The following is a 22,948-nucleotide window of genomic DNA, read 5'->3' on the forward strand; positions in this document are numbered from 1 at the left end:
GAGTGAACGGGAGGGTGTGTGATGCTTAGTTGCCGGCTGGGGTTAAACCATGACATTGGGCAATGCATCTCTACTGGCTCCTTAAGCAGAGGAGACTCTGCTTCAGTGGGTATTTTTCACATCTTGAGTAAGTGTCTTATGTCAGAGAGAGCAGTAAATATTTCTGGATGCACTGGACATTGCAAGGCATTAAAAACAAGCATTGAACTACAGTTGAGTTGCAAGAATAAACAGGAACTTGAAAGACACTCTTGATCATTACAGGAAGAATGTATGTCCAGTTCTCCCCAGCCTGGGAGAAACCAGAAAAGTTGCAGAAATGAGGATCACTGGAGTTATGTGGAAGACACATTTCCTTTCAACACTCCTTATAGCACTCGATAAGGATCTGTGTCACACTTGAGGACATCCCAAATTTTTGAAAAACAATAAGGGTGGACAAGGAATTTACATGAGTAACTCTCCTTTTCTCATTTACCAGGGCTGTCTTCCAGCCAGGGTTCAACTTTTTTCACGGTCTGCCAAATCTTTGCAAATGATCTCATGGACATGACCTCCCTTTCTTGGAGTCTTGCAGCTTCCCTCCAGCAAACACGGCAGGGACGGTATTGGGAAAGCGGTGATAGCTCTCCAACTGCTTTGCTGTGACTTTGGAAACTGGATGTGTAAATTTATGCTTCGTGCACAGTTGTCACCTCTGAAAAGTGAACAAAGGCAAACACAGGTACTAATTTTAGGCAGCCAGCCAACACAGTAGACAGTTGCCTAGGGCAGCAGACTGTTGAATGCAGCAGAATGCCAAGGCTGTACGAAGATGCAGACTTGCTGCTGCTGTGCTGCCCTCTGAGAAGGGAGCATTAGACATGAATCTGAGGGTTGAGATTCATGTCCCGTTTTCAGGCAACAGCTTACTGTTTAGCCCAGGTGATCCTCAGCACTCTGTGTGCAAGCATCAGACATGCAGTGCTCAAGCCAGTGTCCAATTCTGCTGTTTGAGTGATCCACACCCACTGGAAGGGGTGGGGAAGGGGCCTTTTTCCACAACAAGCAAGAGCAACCCCTGGTTTTGGAGTTGTTTCTACTGCTCTTTCATCCCCTAATGTAGCAGAAGCGGTCTGAGCTGGTGTGAGTGGGCTGCTGCAGGGGAGGGATGGTTTGGGGTGGGAGTCACTTGAGTGGTGAAGGGTAGAAAGGAGTGATGGCCAGGAAGGGTGGTGTGCCTGTGGTGAGGTTGGGCTCTCCCACCTAATACTGCACTGACTCTCTTCATCCCAGCCCACCAGCAGCCCTGCTCCACCCCACCTCTCATCCTCACTAAATTTCACTGACTTCTCCCACCCAGCCCTGCTTTGGCAAACAACCTCACAAAGCTGTTTGAACCGGCCCTGCAGTTGGGCTTAAAAAATAACCCAGGCTTTTTATTTACAAAATCAAAAACTTGCTTTCAAGATTTTGGTGGCAAGTAGAAACAGGCGCAAGGAAAAGGGATAGACTGTATTCTTCGGACCACCAGCCAAGTGCTTTGCAGCTTTCGGTCTGGAAGTTGCTGGCTGAGGCTAAATCCCTCCAGCAGTGCCTCACCTGCTATTATCACTTTATCTGAAGTCATAAACACAGCCAGTGAAGAAATAATTTCCAACACCTTAAAAAGGACTCGCTTCCATAATTCACATCTGAGCTCAGTGGCAGTCGCTTTCACCAGCAGCAGATTTTGGGTAGAATTCAGAGTTTCGGACCTTTCCTGATGAAGCAGCTCCTTTAGTTGCTGCCTTTGACAGGATATTAGGTTGGCTGGATAAGCGATCTTATCCCATACGGCAATACTTATGTCTCATGTTTCAAAATAAGATCATTGCCTTGCTTGTGCCTGTTGGCAGTCAGGTTGCTACTAGCAGTGTTCACAACACGTTGCTGTTGTTAATCATCGGCTGCCTGTGCATATTAATACTTAAAATGAGATATTTAATTAATTAATGCCGTGCGTTTCTGACCCAAGTTTCACGTGAGCATCTCCCAGGCTGGAAAGGTTTTTTTTCCACCACGCCACAGTGCCAGTGATGGACCACCAGTGCAGCACTGCATGGTGCTGTGTCCGTGTTGTCCCACGGAGTGCTGCGATGGTGCACATGTGCTTGGAGAAGCTCACACAAACACGGACATTGACATCACCTGTATTTGTGGAACTGCCTCATCGGCTGGTGCTGTCTCACATTCCTGGCTGGGAGAGGCACCCGGGCGGCTCGCCATGGTTTACTCCTTTCTCAGAATCCGCAAGGAGACTTGGTGAGGGCAAAGCTTGGAGATGCACTTCTCCCATCATGTCATCTATTTACATGGCACATGCCTTGTGTGTGTGTGTGTGTGTGTGTGTGTGTGTGTGTGTGAGACAGCACGGGCTTTTATTTTTTTCCCCCTGCCCTAGTTCTTCCTTCTGGCTGTGGTGAGATGGAAAGGTGGGAGGCTCTCATCTCTGCCAGCGAAAAGGTTTTCTGTATCTGAGGCTGGCTTGGAAATTCTTTAGGTGACATCACACCATGTCTGTGCAGACTCATTGTTTGTCATGGAAAAGCCATTCATCCATACACAACTTCCTTCCTCCCCAGACTCACGGAGATAAACTTTCCATTCTGTCTATTCCCTATAGAAACAGACCCAAAACATGTATGCGTGGCTACACACACATACACCTCGGCATCCCTCCGTCAGGCTCGGGGCTGTGGGAGGAGGAGAAGGGAGGATATAGAAGATGTGAATAAAGTCACCCTGTTTTCTTCAGACGTGGATCCTGCTGTGCCCAGGCAGTAAAACTCCCCTCCCACCAAGGTTCTGGGTCACACAAGGCTTTTTTGTCCCGAGGCTAATTTTGGCACTTGCAGCCCCACATCTGCCTGCCAGGTGAGATGGGCCACCAGCTGCAGGTACAGCACATCTGGATGGGGGAGGAAGCGAAGCGTGCTGCAAACAAACACAGCAAGTCCACCGTGGCGGGTGCGAGGAATTCGATAAAAAATATACTTCAGTGGTCTGAGCTGCCGAGTCTGGTGATTCATGTCTCGGGTGCTGCTCGTGAGGCAGACTGAAAGGCTGGGCACTTGCATGTCTTGGACCACGAACACCGTGGCCGCAGCCTGGGGGGGACCTGCAAGTTCAGCCTGCCTTTGGGGAGCCACTGCTGCAGGGCAGAGTTGGGGGGACACCAGGCCTGGTGTGGACACTGTGTGGGGCAGGAGGGGGGGGCATTTTTCCATGGCAGAGAGGTGGAGACCATGTGGCACAGGGTAGGACAGCGGGAAGCCACACAGAGATGGAGGCAGCAGCAGTGGTGTGGATGGCGTGATAAGGTGGCTGTTTCCCTGCGGTATGAGGGAGGCAGGGTGTGAGGAGCATCTGTTACTAGTACCCGCACAGTGTGGGATGCCTGCGTTTGCCTTCTGCCGGTGTCTGGGGGAGACAGGGCTGAGGAGCTGCCGGTGGGTCGAGTGGGGAAGGGAGAGATTGTTTGGACAAGAGGAGCCTTTGAAGCTTTTCTCCTGTCCACCTCCCCTGCCCATAAAGCCATTAGACTCCGGTGCCAGCCCTATCTGCGCTCGTCGCTGGCGGCCCGGCCGAGCCTCGCAGACCCCCCACCCGGGGCGCGGGGCCGGGTCCGTGGCGTGAGGCCCCTCGGGAGGCCGTTTTGGGGAGGGGGCACAGCTCATTTCCGAGCCGACTCTGCATTACAAAGGCAGCGGGGCCGGCGCGGCGCTTTGATGTGCCCCGCCGGCTCCCGCACACCTGCGGCCGCGGGGTACCCGGCACCGGCGGGCGCGCCCAAGGCGGGGGCGGCCCGAGGGCTCCGGGAGTCCCTCTCGACGCCCGTCGGGGCGAGAACAGCCCCGGGCGGTGCCGGCGGGGCCCCGGCAGCGCGGCCCCTGCCCCGGGGCCGGGGGCGGGCGGGAGGCAGGGCCGCCGCCGGAGCCCCCGGGAGGCGGCGGCCGGGGGAGGGTCCTGCTGGGTGGGAGGGGGCGGCAGCCGGGCTGTGCTCGCCGCGCCCCCGCCGCACGCAGGCCCCGCTCCAGGGCTTCTCCTCGGCACTTCTCCGCAGGGCGCCCCGTCCCGGCGGCCGGCTCGGCGGGGGCTGCCCCCGCAGCCCACCATGACCGGGCCGAGGCTGGCCCTCGCCGCCGCGCTCCTCTGCAGCTGCACCTCGCCGGTGGCCGACGCCAACTCCTGGTGGTAAGTGAGGGGAGCCGGCGGTGCCTTTGTCCGCCCAGGGCCGGGGTCCGGGGACCGTCCGGGGCGGTGCGGCAGCTCCCTGCCCTGCGCTCTCCGCGGGAGCTTCCCTGCCTCCCGGGCTTCTTTCGCAGCAGCTCGCTTCTTTCCAGGTTCCCCGCCACCCCTCCCACTGTCCCTGCCCAGTTTCTGGAGACGTGGGACGCAGCCCCTCTCCTTCCAGGCATTTCTGGGCTCCTTTTGTACGGGCTCGCTCAAATGCCGTCCGGGCTTTAGGATGTGGGGAATGCGTAGGGAGTGGATGGGTAAGGTTTCCTACCCGCTGCCAAAAGCCCTGGGAGCAGCCGCGGAGCCCCCTTCTCCTGAAGAGCGGAAAATAGCCTGGCTGGAAGGCAGGCATCGCTCGCTGGCGCTCTGTAAAAAAGCTACTCGCTTTCTTCTGCAGAGAAAGTGCTGAGCTTTCTCTCTGCCCCCTCCCCATCCCGGGTGTCCTCTGTGTTTAAACTCGGGTTACAAACGAGCTGTGTTTCTCCCGCTAGAGCCCTGGAAAAGCCTCGCATCTGGCAGAGCCGTGCAGGGAGGCAGCTGACATGAGAAATGCGCCCGGGCTCCGGGCTGGGCTGGGCTGGGCTGGGCTGGCGGGGAGAGGTGCCGGGCGCTTCGCGGAGGGGGCCTCTCCCTCCAGACTCCCTGGGATGTTTTTCTCATCGTAGGTCTTTGGCCATGAACCCCATCCAGAGACCTGAGATGTACATCATCGGCGCTCAGCCGGTGTGCAGCCAGCTGCCGGGGCTCTCCCCTGGGCAGCGCAAGCTCTGCCAGCTCTACCAGGAGCACATGGTGTTCATCGGGGAAGGGGCCCGCAGCGCCATCAAGGAGTGCCAGTACCAGTTTCGGCAGCGGCGGTGGAACTGCAGCACGGTGGACAACACCTCCGTCTTTGGGAGAGTCATGAAAATAGGTAGGAACACCTGGTAGAACACTAATACACCTAGTAGTTAGTGCAGGGAGGTGCTGGGTGCAGGCCGGGTGTCCCTCTGCACCTCTCTCCCTTCCTTCAAATACACATGCAGGAGTGATGAGCCCCATTAGTACCAGCTCCTGAAGCTGCCTTTAACGAGCTTTTCCATTCCCTGGTGTGCTGGTGCTGCCCACATGCTGCCTGTGCCTGGGCGGGTGGCACCAGTGCACCTGAGCCACACCAGGAGCCAGCGGGGAGGCGAGGGGGACACTTTCTTTTGGGGGAAGCACGGGACGGTCAGGAAGAGCAGGGCGTCTTCTGTTTTGAGTGGTTGTTTAAAGGTAGCGAGAGAAGAAGCTGGAGCCAGGAACAATGGCCCCGTGTTATCATTACCAGCATCTTGAGTACCCTGGGACAGGGAATGCAGCCCTGAGAAGTGGGAAATAGGGCTCCCCTGGCGTGGGAGTTCCCCCCCTTCCTTGTACTGCCACTTTCTGTGTAAACCTAAGCGATTTTTATAATTCCTGCCCTGCTGGCCCTAAGAGGCACATTGACAGGCCATTGCTGCACTTGAATTGAGGTGTGACCTAGCTACATTGTCCCAGCTCCTTTTGAAATGCAATCATCTGATGGCAAGAAACTGAGAAATCCGGGCTCGTTTTGATGTGTCCGACAGCCAGGACAATAAGGAAAAGGTGTTAAAACAGACACACACACACACACTCACTCCCCACAACCCCTGTCTGAAGAGGTTTTCTTTCCCACCCACAAAGCCAATCATTTACACCGAAGAACCAGCAGTGTTTCTCCAGTGTTTCTCGGTTGTGAGGTCAAGGAAAACACTTAGCAAGGGATGGAAAAAGACCTTCAGCTCCTGAACCCCTAGCTGCCCCCAGCATTGCTCTCACTTTTTTGGCTTATCTCTGAAAAAAACTGCATAGGCAGCAAGGCACCAAGAGGTGCATCTTTAATACCTCTGGGGCGTCAAGGCGATAGGGCACCAAGTCCTGTGATCCCTTCCATCTGATCCTGAAATCTTAGAGAACTCTAGGGATATTTCTGCATTTGTTACTCAAATCTTTCAAAATTCCTAATTCAGCCCATCAGAGCCATTCTAATTCTTCCCTTTCTGCCTAGCCCATACCCTAACAATTCTTCTCTGGGGTACTCCCCTGGGAAATGCTGTTTCCTGACACATACTTCTAGTTCCTGACACACATCCAAGGCATCTGTGCATCCTTGATCTCTCACTTTCTGATAGCAAGGGTGGTGGCCACATGGGGCTGCATGCAATCCCAGATTGTTAAAACTTGTGCTTTGGGGTATGAAAACTGAAATTTCAGCCACCAAAGGGAAAGGACAGAAAATAGACCTTCATCTCTCCTTTCTGGTGTCCCTCCCTCACACATAACTTACCCTGAAGAACGGGGTAAATTTCAGATCCCCAAAGAGATACTAGTGACTCCACAAGGATGCAAGAATCTAGCAATCTCCCCTTCTGGAGCAAACCTCATTCTCTTCTTCAGCATCTTCCTGCAACCCTGGGTTGCTCCAGTGGGAGAGTCCACACCTGGAAAAGTAAGGGTGAACTAAGAGAAAGCAAAGATCAGATCTGAAGGATGAGAAGCTGTCAGGAAAGATCAGAGTGTGTACAGGAAGAAGGGATAGTGGAAGTTGGAAGATTTCTCCTCTTTAAAATGAATTTGATCCTATTTGTTTAGATGGAGGGTAGATTTGGGTTTTGATGAAGGCAGGAGGTGTTGTGGGTATGTGACAGGTATGACCAGAAGTCCTGCTTGATTTATGTGTGCTGCATTTGTTTGTTGAGTCCTGTTGTATCTCTCTTAGGAATCTACTGATGGCAGTGTCTGTGGGCCAGCAGTTGCCCACTGTTTAAAAACCTGTCCTAACAGAGTTTTGAACCCATCTCCTTTAGATTCTCTGGGCACTTAGAGTATGTTCAGATGTTTATACTCCAGCACAAGGCAGCACAGCAATAAAAAAACTGTCACCAAAGGTGGCCTGGGGTATTAGGGGATCCATGATTCATCACTGTTGCCTGTGTCAGTGATAAGCTGCTGTGCTGCCTCAGTTCCACCTCCTGCTTTTGCATTTTTCTACTTTGAAATGAGTCATTGCTTATCATTTCAGCAAATCTATTTTCCACACTGGGGAAGAAGACAAAGCCTTTCAATCTCACGTTATGTTAGCTATAAAGTCATTCTTCCCTGGGTTCATACTGTGTGTCTGTCTCCTGCTTTCAACTTCTGAGCTCCAAATCTGGACCACAGCCCTTTTTCTGTACTCTGTGCCAATGGCACGAGAAAGGTCTGGAGACCAGAATATCTGCAAGAGTGCACAGGCATGCCAGATTGTTGTGGAGAGGGAGGTGAAAGGTGATAAGAAGGACCCAGAAGGTGTGTAATGTGCCAGCAGCCCTCGGCTGCCCACCCACCAATGCAGGCATGGCATATATTACATGATTTCTTGAGCTGCTCTAGATTGTGAGAGGGGAGGAGAACCTGACCTGGCCAAGTCCAAAGCCTGGGAGATCCTTGTGAGAGTGTTCACTCAGAAACCTGGAAGATTAGTTTCCTTTCCCCCTCGCAGAACTTGGCTTGGCTCAGAAACAGGAGACCCAGTCGGTCTGTGTTTAATCATTACACCTTCATTTTCTGTGTTCCACAGAGGTGAGGCAGTCCAATGATACCAAGCTTTTGTAGAGGGATCCACAGCACTGAAGTAGGCTGCTTTTCAGCATTACTTCCTCCTACTGCTTGTGTTGTTATGAGAGTTGCTCTTACCTTTTAAATGTGGTTTATTCAATAATTATATCTGATGTACAAATATTATTCTTCTGAAGCTACTTCTTGTTCTGTCAATACAGATTTTAGACTGCACATGTGTGTGTGTGTGTATATATATATATTATGCATTATATACAGACATTCCTTACTGCTACATTTATGAGGGGGAGAGGACAAGAGCACCCCAAAAGGTCATGTTAGAATTTCCTCAGGGGAGGAGAGAACAGATCTCCCTCTGAGTAATCCTAAATGCAAGGCTGGGGTTTCCAGGTTAGTCCAGTCATTTCTGGAGCCAGAGATCTTATCTCTTCAGCCTTTTCAAATGCTAAAAGAAGAAAAAAAAAAAGAGTCATAAAACCAGAGAACAAAGAGAAATATTTTTTTCTTTGTTTTTCTTCGAGATTGGCAAACTTTAGGGTAACGCTTTTTTAAAAAATCAGTTGAAGCTAAATCTTTTTCATCAAAAAAGTTAAATTGACACATTTTTACCATCTTTGTGTCAGTCTCCCCACTGGGTTCGTTCTCCCATTTCCTTCTCGAGCAGCTCCAGGGAAGGGAGCCGTGGGGACCGAGCCCTTGCCTGGGTGCTGCCCACGCCGCATCCCGCCAGTGCCCCCCAAGAGCCGCCGCAGCCCCAGGTTCCCCGTCCTGCTGCCAGCGGCGGGCGGGCACAGGAGGGCAGCAGAGCTCCGTGGAGCTCCAAGCCGGCGGGCAGAGCCTCCCGGGGCCCGCAGCCCCCGGCGTCGGCCCCGGCAGCCCGCGGTGACTCTGATACAGAGCTCAGGAGAGCTCAGCAGAGGTGTGGAAAAGGGCAGAACAAATCTGGGAACACTCCCAGTCCTGCGAGACGACAGCACAGAGGTGTGGAACTGGAATGAACTGGAATGAGAGGACCAGCAAAAACCCAAATACTTTTCAAAGGCTGGAAGGCACGGCAGGAGAGCAGAGAAAACTTGGGTGTATAAGCCCTCAATTGTCAGCTACAAATTTGGTTTGTATTAACACAGGCTTTTATCACATCTGATCCTGCCTCCCAGGCCAAGCCATGATCTTCCAAACCTACTACCAAAGTCGAGTGAGCACTGTGGTTTGTTCTGCTTTGTGGGCAGCACGGGGAAAAAACCCCCATCCTGCTGTGACTTGTTCCAGCCTCTCCCACCACCATCCTCCAGCAGCCTTAAACAACTGGTGCAGATCCAGGGGCTGCACATTGAGTTGTGCTGCTACAACTGACAGGTGGAGATGGTTAAAACATGGACAGTAAAAGTGCAAATCCAGTCTGTGCTTTCAGAGATCTCAATCCAGCTGTAAGGATGCTAAGCACCTGGAGTTGTGAGGACTGTTGCAAGAGCTGTAACAGTGTGAGGTCCTTTCCTTGCCTGTGTTTTAATCTCTATAGACAAGAGAGGGCTCTACTTAACAGGATGTGTCCGCAGGGCTCTCTCCAAACAGGCACAGAGGGGTAGGGGCAAAACTGCACATTGGACTGTTATCTTCAAAAAACCATAACGTGCAAAACAAGCTAGATGAGTAAAAGCTTGATTTTTGGTTACTGAAAAACGAACTCCCTTATGGGCCAGTCTCAGCTGAATTACCTTAACTAGGAGTCACTCCTCTCTACCTCTCAGACCAGCAAGGTTTAGGGAGCATAGTTCTCTCTTTGTGACCTTCTAGTAAGGCCCTCCCTTCTTTGTTATGCATCCTGTAGTATTTTATCAGCCTTGTGCTGCACTCCAGAGCAGAAACCGTAGTGTTCGACTCTCATTTGGGGTGGGGGAATCACAAGTTGTTCTGCAAGGTGGATGCTATTCACAGCCCTGCCTTTGTCTTGGGTCATTACCGCTAAATTGGTGATAAGCTGCTATTAGTTACAGATTGTCCGCAGGTGCAAATTGGAACAAGAGCATACCAAAAGCATCAGCTCAGCCCTGCTGACGGTGCTAGCACTGAGAGCCTCCTGGGCTGGTGACAAACTAAGTATTCTTGGAAGATCTGCCCTCTGAAGTCATTCAAATTTGCTTGAGAGGATCTTGCTGGGGTTTGGTGTAAGTAGCTCTTCACAATTAGATTGCTTATTCAAATGAAGCTTTGGCATTTGTTCTCTTTATCACTGAAAGTTTGGTGATGAACACAATGACTCTGAAGGTGTTTAGCTTGTTAGACCGTGTGGTGAGAGTGCAGGTGTGAATTGCCTCCTTCTCCTCCTCATTCCCTGTCTACTCCCCCTCTTCAGACCCACAGCGCTCCTGGTGCTTGGCCTCATGCAGTGTTCTGGCTGTGATGGTGCCCCGGTCACATTGGGGCTGAATCACTGCCAGGAATACATAGCTGGAGACCCGATCCAGCTGCTTGGCTCAGATGCTGTGTAGGGCATACATGCCAAGCAGGGCACTCTCTAGTAAACCTCCTAATGGAAAGTCTTTTCATTTATTATTGTCTACATGGGAAAGTTTTACTTGTTCCAGCACTGCGGTTCTGTAGGCACGGGGAGAGCCTGTAGTGTAAAAAGGAGTTTCCTTCAGTTTGTCTCCAAACAATTTTCAGCTGACCTTATGTAAACCAAAATAAGGTCGATGAACTGAGGAGCCCGTGAAGACTGCTTGTCCCAGTTAAATGAAAACCTTTCCAGGTGATAACTGGCTTATCCAGAATGTTTCTTTTGCACAAGCCCAACCTTGTTACTTGTTCTCACTGATTATTGGCAAATGTAGTGGCTAAGGCAGCAGCTGTATTTTCAGCAAGTGAGTAACCCTCTTGCTGTTTGAGAGTTTCTTTCAAGTTAAAATGAGAGGATAGATGAAGGGGAAAGAGGCTGAGCAGTTCTTGCCTATGGTGTTGCTATTTCTTTTGGCGAAGGCCTGCAGTTCCCAGGGCTCTTAAATGTTCAAACATAGGTGTAATAAAAATAATAACCCTGGAGGAGCAGCACCTACAAACGATGAAGAACATGGTTTTCTAAAGAACATTGCTCCAGGAATCTCAGACCCTTCCCTGGTGCGTGTCAGAGAATCAGATTTGGGTTTGATCCTGGTTACGCAGAAACTGCCAGCTCTGGACAGTCAATTGACTGGAGCTGTTACAAGTGAAATGAAAACAAAACTGGGATGCAGGCATGTGTTAGGGCAGTCCCCCTCCTCCAGAGCAGGATGGTGCCCTTGCTCTTGAGCATCGTATTCTTGTGAATTTTGTGCGCCTTATCGGAGCACCCCATATCCTAATGCCCAGGCCCTGCTCCTCACTGTGTGCTGCATGTTCAGTGAGGTCTGTCTGCCTGTGGTTAATTTGTCTGTCTCACCTCTCTGGCAGGGAGCAGAGAGACCGCCTTCACCTACGCTGTCAGCGCCGCCGGGGTGGTGAACGCCATCAGCCGGGCCTGCCGTGAGGGAGAGCTCTCCAGCTGTGGCTGCAGCCGCACGGCCCGGCCCAAGGACTTGCCCCGAGACTGGCTGTGGGGCGGCTGCGGCGATAACGTGGAGTACGGATATCGTTTCGCCAAGGAATTCGTGGATGCCAAGGAGAGGGAGAAGAACTACGTGAGAGGTTCAGAGGAGCAGGCCCGCATGCTGATGAACTTGCAGAACAACGAGGCCGGTCGCAGGGTAAGACGGATGCTGACCCTTTCTTTTTTTCTCGGAGGCAGAGTCAGAAGGCTGGAGGTAGCTGGATACCAAATTAGTTGGAGGTGTGATGAGGGATAGTCCAGTGATGCCCCCATAAGGGTGTATGCTCACGTTTTCTGCATTTTTCAGAATATTACAGACAATATTGACAATGATATATTCCAGTTTTAATGTCAGGCTTCCACTGCCAGCCAAAGCCAGTGAATTTTGGGGTCTGTTGAGACACTGTATGGCACACGTGCAGACATGTAAGCCCTTTCCAAATAAACTAGGTGCTGTTATGGCCCATTTTTAAAGTTAATGTCTCAGAAATGAGCTTCCCAGAGCTCTGGAAGTGACAGGCTGATGAAAAGAATAATATTTTGGCATCTGGAGTTCTCTTCTCCTACCATCATTTAGATTTTTGGGAACATAAGGCCAGAAGCAAATATCGAATCAGGCTACCTGGCTATTTCTGGAACTTAGGCCTGGCTCAGTTGCCTTGCTATTGGGCAAAATAAATAATTTGCATCTAGGTGACAAATATTTCCTGAGAAGATTCACAGTTGTGATCTGGAGACCCCTAGGGATGGAGAATCCATCACTTCACTTTGTAGTATGGTACCATCATTAATCACCCTGTTTCAGTGCTGTACCTCATTATCATTTGAATTTATCTGGCACCAGCTTCTAATCAGTTCTTTTTCTGACTTTTACAGCTAAATCCAAAAGCCTCTTAGTAATCAGAATTTCCTCTGCATGCAAGTATTTTATCTACTGTAATTTATTCACCATTCTTTCTTGACAAACTAGATAGAGCACTGAAAACTCTCCCACTTTCAGAGGTTCTCATCAGCCATCAAATCATTTCCCTGTCAATTTAGTGTACCCTTTCCAGTTTTCCCATACCCTTTTTGTATGCATTCAGTGTATGCACTTTTGCTTTTTTATCACAACTGCTTTGTCTGTGATTAATAGCCCAGAAGGTGTAGCATCCTTCATATGTGGTACAGCCATGTAATCCCTCCTCTTTCCAAAAGTAGAACAGGAATACTTACTTCAACGTTTGTGCATTTTCCCCAGGGTGTTTTAAGATTTTATCATTCTTCTGTAGAAGTAAGCTTTTCTAAGGTTAATTTTATTTCTAATGCACGTTAAAAAAATCCTATTAAGCGTACTTAGTCTTGCTCTTTTGCACATTCTTAACTAATAGCCTTAGTTTCCTTATCAATTTTCTGCCCTTTCTTGATTCTAATTATTACTGAATTATCTTTCCCTTTCGCATGGATGTTTGTCTTTTCTGCATGTAATTTCAACTTCATTTTGCCACCAAAGATGATGTGCTCTGTTTTTTTGATTGTGAAATCAGTGTGTCAGGTTGAAGCATTGTGAGTATTCCACGGTTCTTTTGAAAAATCAAATTGTGGTAAATTTGCAGTAGGTAAAAAAACAGACTTGAAAGCTGTAGAACTCAGTAGGTTTTGCTTTGGGATTATTTTTTTTTTTGGCTTGGAAGGGCAGGGGGTCTTAGAAATGGAGGATGTAGTGGAGTAGTAGTCTGAACATGACATTCTTTTCTGCATTACTTGCTTTGCACATCTTAGATGTCTGGAGTCATGAACTTGGATTACTACAAAAAAATACTCTGCCTAAAATAGGGAGTGAGTATGTTATGGGACTTTAACAGCCAGCCCTGTTGCCTTGAGGGATCCAGGGACAGAATATGGCCAATAGTCTGAGGTGCCAATTGAACTGCAGTAACATTTGTATTAGAAGATCAAGTCAGAAGATGCTTACTCCATGCCACGGGGAAAATACTGCCTTGTCATGTTATTCTTGTTATATAGGCAAGATTCTTGCTGAGCTGTGATTTCAGGTGATGCTACAGAGGAAAAAAAGCTTTGTCCTGCTTTAGGGACAGAGTTAAAGGCAGTTATTTCCTGCCTTTACTACAGTGCAGAAAGTTGTTTAAATTGTGCTACAGTACCTCGCTTCTTTGGACTCTGTAGACAAGCTCTCAAGGCCATTTCTGTGTCTCCAGTTAACCCAGGACCTGGACAAAAGCTTTCCAAAGGGGCCAGCAAAAGACAGTGTTATTTCAGGTTGAGTTTTGTAGACTCTGTAGAACAGATGGCTGTAGAAAATAACCTTAGATTAAATGAACACAAGTCATTTTAGATTAAATTAAATGGTAGTATGAACCAGTGTGTAATTAAGCTTGTGGATTTCAAAAAAAAACTCTGATAAACTAAGGGAGCCGGTTAATAAGCTGAGCCGAGGAACTCAATGTGGAAGAGGTCTGGAACTTTTTCAAGTCAAAGATGCTAAAGCCATTACAGTTCTGCATGCCAAGCAAGAGGAAAAAGCTTATAGGAAGAATATCCAGACCTCACTGAATGAATAACTGCAACTGAGAAGCTGTTAGGAATAGACCAAGAGCCTACTAAGAATGGGGGAAGAAAAAAACAACTGATAGCAAATAAATAATGAAAAGCTCTGTCTTAGAGGTCAAGAAGTGTAAAGATGAAGTGAGAACAGTAAAAATCCTGCTGAGTCAGACCTTGCAAAGGTTAGTAAAATAAACAGCAAAATTTTTTTAAACTTTGCAGACTGGGGGAGATTGGAAGAAAGGAGACATAGTCAGTGAGGATGGGGCTGAGTCTAAAGGCAGAGAAGTTTTGGTCCCAAAAGTAAGTGAGAGCTTTACCTGGGGCTTCCAAGTTGGAGTGCGGGACATTGCTCATGGAGAGGGATGCTGCGTGTCTGCTGCACAGTGGAGATGTCTCTTTCTGTCCTCAACACTTCTGCTTAGCAGGAATAAGTACTTGAAGTGTAGATTTTTAAATACCTCTGGGACTGTATTTTTTGGGGGAAGCCAGGCAGGGCAGGGTGCCACAGGGGCAGGCAAGGTCTACCAGAGTAGGCTGATGGTGCTGGCACCCTGTGGGAGTGAGGAAGGCACGAGGAGGCAGCTATAAAGTTCAGACAGGTAGAGGAAGAGGAGTTGAGCAGCAAGTACTGAGGTTTGAGCCATTGGACTTGACATGGGTGGGATGGTGCAGGGGGCTGCTAAGGAAGCAGAGTTTGGGATCGAGCCAGATGACTCAGATGAGAGTCAAGTGGCTGCAAAGCATTGGAAGAGGGAAGGGCTCTGGAGAAATTGTAGCTGGGGCTTTGGGGTGGATTTGAGTGGATGAGTATTTGGGGGTAGTGAGGAATGGAGATACTGGGATTGGGAAAGGAGATGAATATGAAAGGATGGAGATCTCAGAGCCATCTCAGGTCTCATCTCCAGATCCTTTCATAGGAGGCTCTGAGATCACATCGCTGCGTGTTCCAGAGTTTTCTGGTCAGGCTGGTATTTGGCCAGTACAGGACAGCCTTTCCTCTTGGCTCTTAAAAGCATATTAGCACGGGAGCAAAGGAGAAAGGCTGGAGATGGAAATTTTTGCCACTAAGGCAGATGCAAAACTCAGGTAGCATAAACCTCTCAAGTCTCAGAGAGTGCTCACCTTCTTTCTTGGCATTCTGAAAGAGATGGCACCTGTGATCTTGGCTTCATTTACAAGTGGATGTGGGAGAAAGGATATCTCAGAGAAACAGGCAAAATGGGAAATAATTTGAGAACATTTTTTGCAAAGATTGATCACACAGTCATTTAGAATATGACCGATCTCCTAAAAAGCAGACTGGGTCCGATAGGTCTCATTTATCTGAAACATTTAAGGTATTTCCCACATGGAAAATTCTTTGTTAAATTGGGAAATATAAGGAAAAATGCAGCAGCTATGAGATGGACAAGAAACTGGTTCAAGGAAAGATATCAGTAAATTGTGAGAGGATGTATCTTGATCTTAACAGAGCTTGTTTTGCAGAGCTCATCAAGGACTTACCTGAATATTTTTGTTTCTCAGCCTCAACACAAGCATTAGGCTGATGAAATTTGATGATGATGCAAAGGTGGCAGAGGAGAATCTGAATTTTGTAGCAGCTAATGACATCCAATAAAACAACATTAAGACCATCATTTGAGGCCTTGTAGGAAATTTGGTTTTAGTCATTAGGAAATGGGTCTGCAGTCAGCTGCAGATGTAATGTGGCTCAGAAGGTGGTAAATATCCTATAACATACTAGGGAAAGCCTATTTATAAAACATGAGGGAATACTAATGCCATTGTATTAAGCTCTTGTGAGGCCCCACAATATTGTATGTTCTCATATTCCCAAGTAAAATGACCTCAGACTAGAAAAGGCTTGTTATGGCTGACCCAAGGGATAGGAATCTTTTCTTAAGAAAGTGGGCTAGACCAGCTTGCCATATTTAGCCTACTAAAGTGAAAGTTAAGAGAGGATGTGACTGATGTCTGTGTTCATGGGAGAAATAATATGGGAGGAAAAGTACTCTTTAAGCAAAAGGCCAATTTGGCACAATAGCAAATGAGCATAAAGTGAATACATTTAGACTGGAAATCAGAAAAAGGTATTTTATCATTGCAATAGTGATCAGAATAATGGTGGCTGAAAACCTAATTGCTTTTAAAAGGGCGCTGTATGCATTTAGGGAAAATATTATTTGAAGCAGTGCCTACAATAGCAAGAGATCATACTTAATAACCAAGGAGGTCCTGTCTAGTCCTGCATTCCTAAACTTCTCAGATTCTGATTTTGGAAGTAGGAAGGTGCGTATGTAAGTCCATACTCCTAAAAGTTGATGCTGAAGGAAAGGAGTACTGGAGACCCAGCAGTAAACACTGCGGAGTGACCACCAAGGTGCCATCCCACTACAGCCTTGCCCTGCTTTCCCAGCCAGTATTTCAGCTGATACCTTCTGATTTATAGGCAGATTTTTGGCATGTCCCTTCACTCAGTTTCCTGTGAGTGAGAAAGTTCTCCTTGAACCCTGAGGAGCCCTGGTGGCAGGAGAGAAGATTGTCCCTTCTCTTCATGGTTCTCAAGAGGAGCTGGGGAGGATGGGAGGGGATCAGAGGCCTTTTATCTTTCAGGCAGTCCTGACCCCATCACCCCTTCAGTCCACATTGGAGTCCTTGTGGTGGCTTCTGGCTTTATTGCTCTTGTTTGTTTGTCTTTGGCTGTTATCTCAATATGTCCTTTCCTTCCATCTGTCTTTTTCTTCCAATTGGTCTCCATTACCCTCTCTTATTTCCCCCATTCCTTATCTGTCACTGTGTCTGGCAGACTGGGATGGTCAGTCCTTCCATGCTGTTTACCCAGTCAGCATATGGCAGGCCTCAGTCATCAGTCACTCGAGCCAGTGCCATAAGAGCCTGGAAGGGGGTCTGGCTAATTGACCACAGAGGAATTACCCATTAATCCTCTTCCTGTTCCCATTCTTGCAAGAAAAGAATTGGAAGAGAACTTGGGCTTATGGGAAGGGGCTCTAAGCCTTTCCATTAGAGGCATTTTCAACCTGTTTAAGTGGCATGGCCATCGATCAGTTCCTGCCCTCAGAACTGCATGTGGGGTCTGTTATTCTTTACCTTGACCTGAGCCTGGTCAGAGAGGAATTCTCCAATTTCCTCTGCTTTCTCCCCATCCGAGCAGCACAGGGGGAGAGTGTAGAGTCATTTAGCAGCTGAAGCTATGGTTACCTCCACGGGACATTGGTGGTGGGAGCTGTGGGGGCTGAGTGGCGCCATCCTTACCTGTGATAACTGGTAGCATTCTGTTCCCCAGCACAGCTACTACCCACATGGGCCAGATGTTTTGAGCATCAATTGCTTAAAGCCAAGACGGAGTGAACTCAGTCCCATGACATTAACTGAGAGGGATTGAGTTGCAGTGTTTTTCTAAAGGAACAAAGCCTAGGATTAGGAAGAATCATAATACTTTATAAAAACACTTGCAAGGGCAAGGGGGGCACAAGTGGCCTGGGATTTGACAGAACCATAACCAAAAAGTGCTTACACAAGCTTATAACAAGCAGGCTGGCAATGCAGTGAGGATATAGTAAGTGTCTGGTGTGCGGGAAATTCAGCTGTAGCTCTGTCTGGTTACAGTACAACAGGAATCCTTAAGTGACGGTGTGGTTGGTCCTCTGCAGTTGTAGTTTGATCCCAGAGAAGTGCTTAACTCCCAGCTTGTTACAGCTGTTACATTGCGCTGTAAGGTTGTGCCGTGAGGGATTGCCTCAGTAAATTGAGCTCTGAGGAGGGCAACTAAAGGTTTTCTGTTTTAGGGACTCACTCAATTGACTTTCTCAGGAGCTGGATTGGCCTCCATGTGATTTAGCCATTAAGCCAAATTGAATCTTCACTAGCTGTCAAAAGCACTAGACCTTAGTTAGGCCAGGAGCAACCAGTTGTTGTAGGGAGAACTCTGACCTCTTGCTGCTGGTCCAGAACGTAGTCGCAGGCAGATGGTTTTGCTTGCACTATGCTCAATTGCCTTAACCACCTAGTCCTTGGCATGTGAAAGCAGAGAGCTGTGAAGCTTTCTTCTGTCAGTGAGTGAGGCGGTAAAGAAACCTCTGTGTTTGGCTGCTTTTTTTTCAGCAGAAAACCTGGCTAGGAGACACGTTGCCATCTCCTTCTGAGTACCCTATTTTTTTCCCACATTCCTTGATCTCCCCCACCAAATACAGCTGGTGGCAATTTTGCAGCTGATGCCAAACACCTTTGCTTGGCGTGTGGGATCTGGCAAAGGCACTGCAGGATGCTGGATGGTCTTGGGAGAGCAGATGTGACCCTGCTGGTGAGAGGATGAGGAGCAAGGGCTGGGGGGGTCAGCCCCTATAAAATGGAGCAGGTCTGATGCCGGCTCTTTGCTTTGCAAGCTCTGTCAGTGCCTGAGAGCTGACAGGATCTCACCTAGCATGCAGTTTTGTACCTGTCTCTGGAATTGATCTAAAGAACAAACACAACTTGCATTTCAGTTTATTTTCCATGGTTTTCAGCTTTGTTACTGTAGAATATTTTTCAGTATTTCACTCTCCTCCCAGCTAGCGTGAGGAGGAGGAGAGTAACCACCGTCTGTCCCTCTTTACATGTTGTACTTGCTCTGCTGAGGGTTTAATGCTCACTGCCCCGAATTTTCAAGACTCTTTGCTAACTTTGATGCCGGGTTTTCAGGGGTATGATGCATCTACAGCCCCTGCAGGCTCCTGAAAGGGTAGCTGAAAGCGTCTGGGAAAAGACAGCACGGAAAGCTTGCGTTTGCTGTTAAAATCTAGGCTTTTCTGCCTGGCGACAGCCCTGCTGGTGGAGGGAGACGTGTGGGCACAAGATGGCGCAGGTCCGCAGCCAGGGCTCCCAGCTCAGCCCTGCTGCTCCAGGAGGGCGCCTGGTTAACACCTCCAGCAGAGCTAAACTGCTCCATTCCAGGGTGGACGTGCCCATCTTTGGCACCACCACCCCTGCCTGCTCCTCTCTGGATGCTGCTCCTGGACGAGCTCCTCTCAGCAGGCATGAAGGGAAAGGGTGTGGGTCTGTGGATTTGTTTCCAAAGGATGCAGATGCATCCCTACAAGTGATAGCCTTGGTTCCTGGGGCGTATGGTAGGAAATGGGCTGGTTCCCAGGTGTTCCCTTTCCGCAGCACTGAAGGGAAAAACATGCCACACTGCTGTGGTGTGAGATGGGGAATTTCCAGAGTCCACCCTAAGAGCACTCTTCCTTTTTTTTTTTTTTCCTTCTCATGACCCTGCTGTCAAGCCAGCAGTCTGCCAGAGGGAAAGCAGGTGGGGCGAGGAAGCCGTGTTTGCAGGCAATGTGACCAGAAATAGAAATGTTTAGGGAACAGGAACACAGCAGTCGCAACAGGGAGATGAGAAGACCTTTGTCTCTTCTGAAGGGCAAAACAACAGAAATTGCGGGGTAATCAAAGCAGTTCTGAAAGCGCGATGAATTCATTGTACTTAAGCCAGCTGCCAGTGCAGCAGGAATAAACTAAACGCAGCTCTGCCTGATTGCATTTCTTTTCCCACAGGCCGTGTACAAGCTGGCAGACGTGGCCTGCAAGTGCCACGGTGTGTCGGGCTCCTGCAGCCTCAAGACCTGCTGGCTGCAGCTGGCTGACTTCCGCAAGGTGGGTGACCTGCTGAAGGAGAAGTACGACAGCGCCGCTGCCATGAGGATCAGCCGCAAGGGGAAGCTGGAGCTGGTGAACAACCGGTTCAACGTGCCGACGCAAGAGGACCTGGTCTACGTTGACCCCAGCCCGGACTATTGCCTGCGCAACGAGACCACCGGCTCTCTGGGCACCCAGGGCCGGCTGTGCAACAAGACCTCAGAGGGCATGGATGGGTGTGAGCTGATGTGCTGCGGACGGGGCTATGACCAGTTCAAGAGCGTCCAGGTGGAGCGTTGCCACTGCAAGTTCCATTGGTGCTGTTATGTCAAGTGTAAAAAGTGCACAGAGATCGTTGACCAGTATGTCTGTAAATGAAAGGAGCCACCAAAGCAACAAATCTATATTATATAAATCTATATAAATATATTTTATATTTGTATAAATAAACAGATGATGATAATAATTAAAGAAGCTTATTTAAGAGACATTTTGGTTTTGAAATCTCCCCATCAGGCCAGCTGGTTTGACATTCCGCCAGTTCTGCTGGGGAGTTTGTCTTTGGGTGCATCTCCCCTAGGACTGTTTCAATCAGGGTGAAGAGGCTGAGGAGGTGCTGGCAAAGCACACAAGCACACACTATTTCATTACAGAAAGAAAGCCAGGAAGAAGAAGAAGAGTGGGTTCTTCCTGCTCTCTCATCTGTAAATCTCAGCATTTTGCATAGTTACTGCACATCGGAAATTACAGCCAAACGTGGGTGAGTCCTAGTTATTTGAGTTTCAAACCCTGCACTGGGGAATTTGTAACCAATTCTTGGTCTGTCTAAAGGGCTTTGTCACACTAGAAGGAAGGTTAGCCAAGGCTCCCTTACCCCAGTATGGCTTACAATCCGCAGTCCTGTAAACCATTCTTGGATGCTCCCCAGACCACAACGGAGTGGAGGAAGGTTTACCACCATCTGTTGTGAAGAAGGAAGGTGCAGCCTGTGGCTAACCAGCGCACAGCCTGGGAGTCCCCATGGAGACAGCACCTCTTCTGTACCACCTGGGCCAAGGGAAATCTGTCCAGCTCAGTCTACATGGCTCTGTGTGTGAGGGAAATTTTTTTTCTTTTCCTTTCAATCTTGTGCTGAAACTGAATTTGTCAATACAGAAGAAAAGCTGCCGCTGCCCGGGGATATTTGCAAAGTATATTTTGTCAGTAGAAAGAAGCATTGTGCACAAACACGTGCACATGACTGCATAAGCACTCCTCGTACCACTGCCGGTTTTTCCTCTTTGAAGTGGATGCAGGTGGTCACCTTGTTCACCTCTATTAAATCCTCCTCACCGCCATGCCAGTCGTATAGTTTCTCTTTAACATTAAGCACCCCTCAGTGACATTTCTTTCCCTCTCTTGCTTGTGTATATGTGTGTTTTTGTTTTATTCTTTTGGTGACGTGCCTTTTATTTTGCTGCTCTGTATTTCAGAGTCCAGGGGCCATGCTCTTCGCTGGCATAAGCTCACCACAGATAATGTTTGCTCCCAGAATGTGGGTGTTTTTTCTGTGGTTTTTTTTCTGTGTTTTTTTCCCTTGGTAATAAAAGACTATAATAAAATTGTACTGGGGCAGAAGGCATTACCAAAGTCTGCTAATCAGTCTTACCACATTGGGATTTCAGTAGAATCCAATTCATAAAGCAGGGAACAAATGCTGTTTCTAGCACATTTCCTGTGCCTCTCAGCATCTGCAGAGTTCATTTGCAGTCAGAACAATCAAGAGGAGCCAGTTCCCAAAATTTAAGGGGTTGCTAATATACATCCCCTTTGTTACTGACATTCCAAGGGTGTTGTTTTTTTTCCCTATAAATTTTAAAATGCGCAAAATATGCCAATAAGCAAAGAGCCAGTTGTGAAGATTATTATTTTTATATTAAACTTCTGTTTCTTATAAAACATTGCAGTTTTACAGATTCCACCATTTCAACCACCAGAGAAGAATTTATATGTACCTTTCGTACTTCAAATATTTGAGGACTCCAGAAAAGCACAAGGAAGAAAAATTATGCTTAATAATTAGGAGCTGTTGTTTTTTTAAACCAATGTGTCCAGTTTTTATTTTATTTTTTTTAATCCAACAGGCAATATATTTGCTGGCATCCCAGAATGCATTTTTTTGGAATATAAACAGTGGCCTAGATTTATTTTATTATATAAAATCCAAAGCCAGTGGTATTGTAATTCAAAGTAACGGAAATAGTTTTCCATGCATGGAAAAAATGTGAGTGCAGTGGCCTGATCCAACTCCCATTAAACTTCAGTGGGAGCTGGACTGAGCCCAAGATTGGATCAAATGTGTGAGCTATTCACTCCTGGGATACTATATGTTTCTAGCCCAGTAATAAAACTTGCTCTACCTCGGATACATCTAAAAAAGACCTTTCCTCCCACCACCCCCACCTAATGTTCTTGTCCATCCTTATTGCATCAGTGCTTAAAGGTGTTTGCTGTTTGTATATGACACCCTCAGGTATTGTTAATGTGCCTAACAATTCAAAATTACTTCATTTGGCCTTTCAGATAAAGACCACACATTTAAGGGAGTCACAACTCTCCTTGCGGTTTGGCACCACAGTAAATTCTGTGGGTGTAAACAACTTTGGGAGCAGAAAAGTTGGCATTGCTAGGGCTACTATTTATCTGGATGTCCTTGGATATGTCCTTCTTTTTCCACCTAAAATGTTGTCTGTATGGAAAAGAGATGTTTTTTGGCCTTTTGTCCCAGCACTCCAGACCTCTGGCAGCCTGGTTGGAGCCAGCAGTTCCTATTGGACTGGGACCATACAGCGATAGGAGAGAAGTGACCATTAGATTTCCTTCCTCCTTCTTTTTTTATAAGACCTAGGTTTCAGTATTTTAGATTTTCTGGGAATTTTGTGTCCAAAAACTTGATCCCACTAAACTGTAGCTTAAAACTTAATTTCTATGGCGCCCACTCATAAAAGATCCTCCTTAGGGTGGTAGTAAGTATAAAATAAGAACACAGCCAGATTGGCTTGATGCAAAGCCAAAAGAAGTCAAACAGAAAACTGCAGCAGAACTGCTTCTTTACTATGAAAGTTAAAAAGTGTTGGATTTTAAGTTGTGCCTTTTTAGATGCAAAAAGTGGTAGAGGGGTGCGGGGCTGGGGAGTTAAGCTTGATTCTGAGCTCTGCCGATTACCTGCTTTGTTATCTTCCACAAATTACTTAATTTCCTTGCATTTTAGCCTCCAGCCTCCTTCTGTATAAAATTAGGAGCAGAATACCTCCTTTTTCTGTAAAGCTTTTTGAGAAATATGTCTGATAAAGAAGGTAATTGAAG

At 48.0% G+C, this 22,948-nt stretch overlaps 1 protein-coding gene across 4 annotated transcripts in view; it reads left to right on the forward strand.

Annotated features, from left to right (window-relative positions):
• Nucleotides 1–20,940, forward strand: part of WNT5B (Wnt family member 5B) — a 75,328-nt gene extending 54,388 nt beyond the window's left edge. For 3 of the 4 annotated variants that reach the window (XM_051784992.1, XM_051784993.1, XM_051784994.1), the window contains 4 exons: nucleotides 4,085–4,215; nucleotides 4,926–5,173; nucleotides 11,287–11,579; nucleotides 19,523–20,940. In XM_051784992.1, the coding sequence (XP_051640952.1) occupies nucleotides 4,085–4,215; nucleotides 4,926–5,173; nucleotides 11,287–11,579; nucleotides 19,523–19,981 (1,131 nt within the window). In that variant the 3' untranslated portion in view covers nucleotides 19,982–20,940. The remainder of the gene's footprint in view (nucleotides 1–4,084; nucleotides 4,216–4,925; nucleotides 5,174–11,286; nucleotides 11,580–19,522) is intronic. The other variant, XM_051784996.1, reaches the window with a different exon arrangement.
• Nucleotides 20,941–22,948: the final 2,008 nt, after the last annotated feature.

Source organism: Manacus candei, unplaced genomic scaffold (genome assembly GCF_025592945.1).
Source record: "Manacus candei isolate 608988 ecotype Guabito, Panama unplaced genomic scaffold, ASM2559294v1 h1tg000018l, whole genome shotgun sequence".
Classification (NCBI taxonomy): domain Eukaryota; kingdom Metazoa; phylum Chordata; class Aves; order Passeriformes; family Pipridae; genus Manacus; species Manacus candei.